Here is a 9,988-nt window from a genome sequence, read left to right on the forward strand (position 1 = left end):
CAAACAATTAGGAGAAAGTTGCAGCTGGAAACACTGAACTTTAAGGTATCATGGTTGTTTTTTACTCAAGCTTTCAGGTTCAAAATGGACAGTGATTATTATGCAGGGTTTCTGTAGTGAAATGGGATGAGGAAGTGAAAAGGGATATACATACCGGTAATCTTAATTGCACTGGGCATAATTCTGAAAAAGAAGCATTCAGGAGTTTGCATGTAAAGACTTCACAAACATTTGTTATTGTATTTTAACATCTCTTCATGTTAACAATATTGGCTGCAGTGAAAATGATTTTGTGAGCTCATTTCCAAGTAGGAACTAACAAGGTCAAATGATGGGAGGTTTAGAAAGCCAATCAAGAGGCGCTCTTTGAAAGAACTGTTTATTGATACTGCAATCTGTGTTTTACTTCTTGGTTGACAAAAAAAATCATGGTCCTTTAAAAAATTATCTTAACATTTTCATATATTCTCTTTCCATTCTTTTAAGTGCTACCTAACCCAGTTCTCCACCTTTAGTTGGCTATCTAGGCAAGAAATCTCAGAACTTGTTGCCCCACATAAAAAAATATCTCAGCCCAAAGGAAAAGAGGTTAATGATCTCACCAAACAGAAAAATTAGGCATCAGAGAAATTGTCAGTCTCCTGCAAACAAAAATAGTAGTAGCATGTAACCTCCTGTGGCAAAAATTTACCCACTAGTGTCTGAAAGCACTGGTTCCTCACTAAAGAAAAAAGCTTCTTTACACTTTGAGTAATTGTAAATGAAAGTGAAGAAAAAACTAATCAAATTAATTTCCTTTTGGAATCCTAAGGAAAGTCTCAATGTTTTCTATCCAAGTATTAACTGGCAATCTAGAAGCAAGCTGCAGCCTGCATCCTTTCACTTTAAAAACAAATCAGCAAATGGCATTATTAAGACTTTAACTGCCGCCTCTACAAGAGGCAAACAGTTTTATTTGGCAGGGTTTAAAACTATGAAACCCATGGATATCGGAAATAAAAGTAAGTAACAAAGATCTTTTTTGCTTAATCAATATTAAATTGCTTAATTAATCAATAACTAATTCTGAAAGGAAAAAAGCCAAATTATCATTGACAACAATCACTGCCACCAAGTAAAACTGAAATCAAGGAGAAAACTATACATTCGAAGGGGTTGTTCTTTGCTATTTTGGTTGGGTTTGTGTGATAATTTAGCATTTAGAGCTCAAAGAAGAGCAGATCCAATAGATTGGAGAATACAAAACTCCATTCAGATTAACCAGAATTGGGAGCTAAACACAAGCACTGTGTTAATAGCCACAATGGCAGCTATAGGCTGGGGCAAATTTTATAGGTCTTTTTTAAGGAGATAATCCTTACTGAGCTGTAACCTCCTTCCTCCCCTGCCAGTTCTGAGAAGTTCTTAATTTCAAAACCTTTTTGAAAAAAATGAAACAAATTCCCAGGTCAGTTTGACAATTAACAGTTTTCACCAAAAGAGTCCTAAGACCTGGCAAAACCACAGGTGGCTCACAAATGCTGGAGGAAGTAGTTAGGAGGCATAGTGTTTTGTTCCCTGAAAAACAGGAAAGATAGGATACAAGAGAGGGCAGATGAAGGATCATTAGCAGCTCTGATACGCAGGGGCAGGCAGGAGACACAAATGCTTCATGGTCACAACTGAGAGGGGGCATCTTCAAAGGTAATGAGGCTGGATTCTTGGCTAGAAGCTTTTCCAACACTGGTAGAGTCCCGACTCTTTTCAGGTAGCAAGAGAGTATTGGCATTGGTATTTTCTTCATCTTCATCCTCCATATTAGGCCAGGCTGACTGATCTTCCACACGCTTCAATCGTTCATTCAGTGCCTTTAGAGCCAGTTGTCTACAGAATGAAAAAAGATACAAAATCTAAACAGTCTATCAGGCATTCCACTGAACAGGAATTTTCTAGCAGTAGTTACTAGAAGAGACTAAAATCATTTTAAGGCTCCGTGGATATAAACAGCTAAAGCCTCAAAACAATTCTTCTTCCCCATCACATCAATCTAATGCAGACTATGAAGGTTTTGTCACATCCACTATATATCCATATTAATATCTATAGCAATATCCATTTAACATATATTATCTATTAATATCTTTAACAGTTCATTTGTCCATTCACTTATGACAATTATTAGTTAGGTCTCTAGAAACGTATTTCTTTTCATTAACGATATGAAAATAATAGATTCTTTGTCTTTCAATATAAAGTGCTAATATTACTCAAGTTGACATTGTCCAGATATGTGACATTTAACCTTTCTGTAAAAGCACAGCCCTTGGGGGAAAGCATGTACATTACAATAATGCAGTTACTAGTTCAGGTTACAGTTTACATACACTTATAAATGCACTTATTAAATTATTAAAAAATAAACAGTTCAATACCATAACTCAAGAACAAGAGTAACAGCGTAGTAGAACAACTCTTACTGATCTAGTAAAGCAATCTAATTTATGGGCTACATGCTTCATTATATACTAGATCAAGTTTCAATCTATTCACTCTAGTATAATTATAATGAAAAACTGATTTATTCTACAACTTTTGCTAGACAATCAAGCATTCTATACAGATGTATTCCAAGAAAAAGATCAAGTGAGAGTGAGTTTGCCCTGGTGGCCCCGCCATGCAATTTTAGGAGGCTATATCTTGATCTTCTCTCTTAAGGAAAGGACCAGAGAACATGACAAACTTACTTTTCCTTTTTTTTCTTCTAAGGAAGAAAAGGCAAAGTTCATCAGTTTGGCCCTGCATTTCTTTGGAATGTCTTTTCTGTGCAGTTGCCCAAACTCTGCTTTCTTTCACAGTAGAGTTAAGAAGACAGCAGGGACAATAATGAAATAGTGTTGCTAATTGAATCAACATGTGCTTTTCTAAGAGGAACTGCAATCTCCCACAAACGATCCAAAATAAAGTTTTTAATAGACAATATAGTGTTAACTACCTACAAATGTAATTTGCTTGGGCTGGAGACCGACTTGTTTCTACCCCACAGTACTCGAGGTTTCAGCTGAAGAACATTCTTGACCAGATTTGTGCTTAGTGATCTTGTTATCATGTTACAAAGTACATAAAATAATTCAAATGGTAAAAAATTATCACCATAGTAATTCCTTTAATCATAAAAGGGATGAATAATTTGTTCCCATTGTTCCCATTTGCAAGTAATTTGTGATTCGCAAATATATTTAGAATATATTGTTTTATAAAATCACAATGGAATAGAAAAAAGATTTTTACAAATTAAAAAATCTAAAAAAAATAGTTCACTGTGCACTGAATACATTTGCTAGACTAATTCTCTTATTTCCCTTATGACACAGGATCAAGTTCTCCAACCCTGTAATTATTTATTCTGCATTTGTATTCAAACTGTTCAGAAACCACACTAACAGGAGAAAACATTTATACTACAGGCATAAGAGAATGTGAGCTGAAATCTCTAGACTACAACCAATCAAACAATTATGCAAGACAGCGCAAGAGTGCCTTCAAAGCCAATGCATCGAAAGCACATCTACAAAGGATAGTTTTATAACTTTTAAAAACAGATTTAACAAGCATGTCAAACTGCTGGCCTACTGGCCAGATGCATCATACTAAAACCGCGCCCACCCCATTGCCAGCATGGGGTGACACGTCACGTGACATCGTGTGTTTGACATGCCTGAGATATAATAATACTTTATACTTTAGCCTTATAAATAAAAACTCTTTTAGCTTTACACAATTACATTTTCGACCCAGGGTATGTAATATTTAATACTGTTAATACAATAAAATTATGAACTCCTCAAAGTGATTCTGTCTTCTGTTTTGCTCCACTGTGCTTATATGAACTTAAAAAAACATTTTGTTTAATACAACTAAACTGCTGAGGTGAAAAACAGTGTAATGTATAACAGTTACTTAAATTTTTGAACAAGATCAGAGCTCTTTCTGGATTTTAGGCTCAAAATAATCAGAACTAAACAAAAAAGGCATCAAAATGCTTTAGAATTTAGATGTACAGGTAGCACAGTACTTGACTTACAATCACAAGTGAGCGCAAAAATTTTTTCTGTTGCTAAGCAATAGTTGTTAAATGAGTTTTGCCCCATTTTACCATCTTTCTTGTCACAGTTCTTAAGTGAATCATTGCAGTTAAGTCAGTAACACAGCTGTAAAGAGAATCTGGCTTCCCCATTGACTTAGCTCGTCAGAATGTTGCAAAAGATGATCACATGACCCCAAGATACTGCAACCATCATAAATACGAGTCAGTTGCCAAACATCCTGATCATGTGACCCAGGGGATGCTGCAAGGGACGTGTGAAAAACAGTCATAAGTTATTTTTTCCAGTGCCACTGTAACTTTGAATGGCCGCTGAACAAATGATTGTAAGTTGAAGACTACCTTTGTACCTGAAGTCTAACACATGTATTGTGAATTTTCAAGTCTACAATTTCCTTTACTGACCATAAATTGTAATGTCTTTCTGTCTCATTTTATTTATTTATTTTATTTATTTATTCGTTTTATATACCGCCCTTCTCCCGGAGGACTCAGGGCGGTGTACAGAGCAAAGTAAGTATACAATAAACCAACAATACAACAAATAAAACCCCAGATCTACAAATAAAACCCCAAATCTATCAGGCCAGGCCGGCTTGCTGGAATAGATAGGTTTTTAAATCTCGCCGAAAGGTGCGAAGGTCGGGGGCCATCCGGATTTCGGCTGGTAAGCGGTTCCAGAGGATTGGCGCACCCACCGAGAATGCTCTCCCCCTGGGGGTCACCAGCCGGCATTCTCTGACCAGTGGCACCCTGAGGAGGCCCTCTCTGTGGGAGCGCACAGGACGGAGGGGTGTTGACGCTGACAGTAGGTGCTCCCGTAGGTATTCCGGACCCATGCCATGTAGGGCTTTGTATGTTATCACTAGCACCTTGAATTTCACCCGGAAGGCAACTGGAAGCCAGTGCAGCTCACGAAGCAGAGGTGTAATATGGGAGTATCGGGGAGCCCCCAAAAGCGTCCGTGCAGCTGCACTCTGTACCAGCTGAAGCTTCCGAGTGATTCTCAAGGGCAGCCCCATGTAAAGAGCGTTGCAGTAGTCAAGACAAGAGGTCACAAGTGCATGGGTGACTGTACGTAAGGCGTCCAGGTCCAGATAGGGTCGTAGCTGGCGCACCAGACGAACCTGAGTGAAAGCCCCCCTAGTCACAGCTCCTATGTGATCTTCTAAGGAGAGCTGTGAATCTAGGAGGACACCCAGGTTGCGAGCCCTATCTACGGGGGGCAGTAACTCGCCCCCAATATTAAGGGATGGAATACTCTGAATATCCTGACATGCCGGTATGTACAGCCATTCAGTCTTGTCCGGGTTGAGTTGAAGCCTGTTCCTCCCCATCCATTCCCGGACCGCTTCCAGGCAACGGGACATCACGTCAAGGGCATCACTGATGTGGTTTGGGGTCGAGATGAAAAGCTGGGTGTCATCAGCATACTGATGATAACCCACTCCAAAACCACGGATGATCTCACCTAGCGGCTTCATATAGATGTTAAACAGGAGAGGTGAGAGGACCGACCCCTGAGGAACTCCATAAATGAGAGGCCTCGGGGTCGATCTCTGGTCACCCGCCAACACCCACTGTGAACGTTCCAGAAGGTAGGAGGAGAACCACTGAAGAACAGTGCCTCCCACTCCCAATCTCCTGAGACGCCGAAGTAAGATACCATGGTCGATGGTATCAAAAGCCGCAGAGAGGTCTAATAGGACCAGGACAGAGGAATGACCCCTGTCCCGAGCCCGCCAGAGATCATTCATCAGAGCGACCAATGCCGTCTCCGTGCTGTGTCCGGGCCTGAAACCCGATTGGTACGGGTCTAGATAATCAGTATCTTCTAGGAACAGAGGAAGCTGATGCGCCACTACGCTCTCAACAACCTTCGCAAGAAAGCGAAGGTTGGAGACCAGGCGAAAGTTGTTTAAAACAGCTGGGTCCAGGGAAGGCTTTTTGAGGAGGGGTCTCACCACCGCTTCTTTCAAGGCTGCGGGGAAACTGCCCTCTTTCAATGAAGCAGTTACCACTGCATGGATCCAGCCTCGTGTCCCATCCCGAGCCGAATAAACCAGCCAGGAGGGGCACGGGTCCAATAAGGATGTAGTGGAGCTTAGCTTCCTCATGATCCTTTCTACCTCGTCCAGAGTCACAGGATCGAACTCTTCCCAGATAACATCAACAAGACTGTCCATGTTCTCATCGTCAGACTCTGCCCAGTTGGAATCCAGACTGGTCCGGATCCGAGCGATTTTGTCCAGCAGATGTTGGCTAAAATCCTCAGCACGACCCTGCAAGGGATCCTCCTTCACCTCTAGATTAAGGAGGGGGCGGGTCACCTTAAACAGGGCGGTCGGGCGATTATCTGCGGACGCAATAAGGGCAGCAAAGTAATTAGACCTTGCCCTCCTTAGCGCCGCGAGATAAGACCTCGTAAATGATCTTAGTCACGATCGGTCGGATTCGGATCGGCTGGATCTCCAACAGCTCTCTAGGCCCCGTCTCTGCCGTTTCATCTCCCGGAGCTCCGTAGAAAACCATGGAGCCCACTGGGATCTGCAACGGGTCAGGGGCCGCATGGGTACAACTCGGTCGAGTGCTTCTGTGGCTGCCTTTTCCCAGGCTTCCACCATGGCACTGGCCGAGCTATGAGCAAAGGAGGCAGGTGGGGGGCCAAGCGCTGTTTGGAACCGCCCAGGGTCCATAAGCCGCCTAGGGCGGTACCATTTCATTGGTTCAGTAACCCCACGACGGGGAGTGGCAAAGCGGAAGGTCAGCCGCAGGAGATGATGATCTGTCCATGACAGGGGCGTAACAATTGGAGAGCCCCCACCCAGATCATCTAACCACTGTCCAGATAGGAAAATCAAATCGAGCATGTGTCCTCCTACATGAGTTGGGCCCTGGATTATCTGCGTCAGGTCCATGGCCGTCATGGAAGCCATGAACTCCCGAGCCAACTCAGATGATCTCCCCAGGGATGGTAAGTTGAAGTCACCCAAGATCATAATTTTGGGGAACTCAACCACCAGTCCCGAGAGGATGACAAGAAGCTCGGGCAGGGCTGCTGCTACGCGACTAGGTGAAAGGTACACTAGCAGCAAGCCCAACTGAGCCTTAGGGCCACATCTAAGGAGGAGAGACTCACACCCGGCTATTTGGACAACAGTGGCCTCTCGCGGATACAGGTTCTCCCTCACCGCTACCGCCACTCCCCCGCCTCTTCCCTGAGCCCGAGGCCTGTGTAGCACCCGGAAACCTGGTGGGCAAAGATCTACCAAAGGGACACCACCCTCAGGTCCTAACCAGGTTTCCGTAATGCAGGCCAGATCCGCATGTTCACTCTCAACCAAATCTCGGATGAGAGGAGCTTTATTGACTATGGATCTGGCATTAAGATATACAAGCCTGAGCTCAGGTGGTTGATTATCTTTGCTCCCGGTACCTTTACTTGGCAAATGTCATACTTAAGACAAAAAAGCCTACATTTGATATTTAAAATGTTCCAAATTTAAACTCTAAACACTGCCTATATAGTTAGGATGTATTCACTTACTTGAATGAGGTTCCCAGGTAATTCAATGCATCATTTTTAAGTGTTTAGACATAATTTTTATGGAAAAAGCAAACAATGTACAGGCAACTTTATTTCATACAATCATGTGCAATTTTCTTGATAGTATTACAGAAGTAGCTTACAAATGCTTTCTTCTGAAATAGTTTTATATTTTCAAACCTAGTCCTTTGCAAACTTAAATGGTGCAATTAGTACTGTTAAAAAACTGCAGAATGCACTGGTAAATTTTAACTACAGCACTGTAAATAGTAATAACAGACTTAGTATTCAATTCTGCTGACTACTGTGAGGTTACCTTTATGTAAATATGTAACCCCATAAATATGTGGGTCAAATAAATACGCAAAGACTGAAAAAGAATTATTTAAATCTACATTTAAAAATAAACTTTCTTACAACTCACTTTTCCTAGTGTTGACAATACTGACAATAGAAAGTCTAAAGAAGTAGGCTGGAGGCCTCATGAAAAGAATTCAGCTGGATTCACAGTTCTCTTGAATCTCAACTATAACTCCTTGTTCTGGTTTAAATATTTTCTCTCCTTTGCTGCAAAGAAAGGGAATTGTTTTAAAATGCACAGGAACAGGAGAGATGTATCTTTTCACTCTTACTTTGCTCTGCATACCTCAACTTGGAAGGCTATTGATATCTTTGATAGAATATTCTGAGGGCAGAGCTCTCAATAGTAGCCAAACAAGAAAGTCCATCAATAAATCAAAGAAAGGTACATAAGGCACATAAATATAAAACATCAATTTAAAAAGGGACTACTTTCAACAGTTTTATCTTGGAAAAATAGCCATAGTTCACTTAGTTCCTCCCTTTTCCTTTCCAACATAGATTACATAAAAGTTTAACCTAGATACGTTTTAAGAAAAATTACCTCCTTCGTTCAGCATCCTGAGGATCTGTTCCCGGCAAGCTGATAGTAATAGAAGAAGGGGCTCCAACATCATAACGTTTCACTGTTTTCCGGCAGACTTTCACTTTCACTAAGATGGTGTGCACAAGATTAGCCAGCAAACCAACCACAGGTTGGACAATCTCAGGGAAGAATGTGGCAAATGCAAAGTGGTCTGACATATCCCCACGCCCTCGGCAATGCCTCTGGTAAAAACGAAGATATATCCAACTGGAAAGGACCCCAAAGCCATAAGAAGCCAAAATGTTGCTTTCAATAAGAGTAGTCAGTCTCAAAACTGAAAGAACGAGAAGCAAGAGCATTGGAACAACTTTCATTCGCACCTGAGGTATCTTTAAGACAGTACTGTCACCCATGGTTTGCTTGAGGGCCACTAAGACGCCACCAAGGAAACCCAGCATTCCATAAATGCGAACAGAAAATAAGTAAGACAGACTGAACGTCGCCATGTAAGTAAGAAGATAAGCAAAGGCCCCCAGAAGCCCAACTGAAATATTCACCACTGCAAAGAAGATCAAAAGTTCCAGGGCACCCCACAGTGGCTCCAGCAACCTTCCTGCCACCACTACGGTGGCCAGGCTTACGCCTACATCCCAAATGTGCTTTTCCACCAGGCTGTGGGTGGCCAGCGTCCATATCCAAAAGTTGGGTGGAAAGAGATATCCGGGGGTAACACCAAGTCCAAACACTGTGTCGACAGCAAAGGAAAGAAGATAGAGCAAAATGACAATGGCACATATAGATTTCACGACTACACTGGTGCTGGCTAACACAGCCAGGAAATGCTGTCGTGCTACTGGGAGGTATCTGTTCATGTTTCCCCCTATAAAAGCACCGTCCTACGAGTCACGAGAATTTGATCCGAGTATCTGGCTTAGGGTGAGGATTCGGTGGCCCGCAAGCCTCTCTCTCTTTCCTTAGCGCAAACGTACTCTCAGCTCCGTCATCTTTTCCCCCATAGCGCCCAAACGAAGTTGGGAGTCTGGTTCGAAATGGACGGCATCAGCTCCCCCGGCAGCCAGCTTTCCTTGGCTTCTGGGGCACGGAGTCCTTCTTGACGACCTCGTTCCACCGACAGAGATTGGCACGGCCGAAGCGGCTTCACGGGGGAGAGGCTGGAGTTTTAGCGCCTAACAGACGGCGAAGGCGCGACGGGGCCGGTTTGGAGGCGGCGACGCTGGCAGCCCCATTCAACCCGGGCGGAAGGTTGCCAAGGAAGGCCTCGCTTCGGCCTCTCTTCGCCGGAAGCAGAGCTCTCGCCCCCGCCACCTCCCGAGTCGCTCCGTCGAGGCCGACGCCCGGCGGCCCCGCCCCACGACGGCACGCCCGCTACGTTCCTGCCGCTGCTGCTGCTGCTGCCGCCGCCTCTTCTTCCTCCAGGCCGGACCCTGGCTTCTCACGACTCCAAAACGCAAAC

At 43.2% G+C, this 9,988-nt stretch overlaps 1 protein-coding gene across 1 annotated transcript; it reads right to left on the minus strand.

The window, feature by feature from the left end:
- Positions 1-363: 363 nt before the first annotated feature.
- TMEM115 (transmembrane protein 115) lies at positions 364-9,988 on the minus strand. Its single transcript, XM_081321928.1, has 2 exons — positions 8,533-9,988; positions 364-1,863 (listed from the first exon to the last, which is right to left on the minus strand). The coding sequence occupies exons 1-2, from the start codon at positions 9,384-9,386 to the stop codon at positions 1,656-1,658; spliced, it is 1,062 nt and encodes a 353-aa protein (XP_081178054.1). The 5' UTR covers positions 9,387-9,988; the 3' UTR covers positions 364-1,655.

The sequence above is a fragment of the Vipera berus genome (assembly GCF_964194415.1).
Source record: "Vipera berus genome assembly, chromosome: 2".
Classification (NCBI taxonomy): domain Eukaryota; kingdom Metazoa; phylum Chordata; class Lepidosauria; order Squamata; family Viperidae; genus Vipera; species Vipera berus.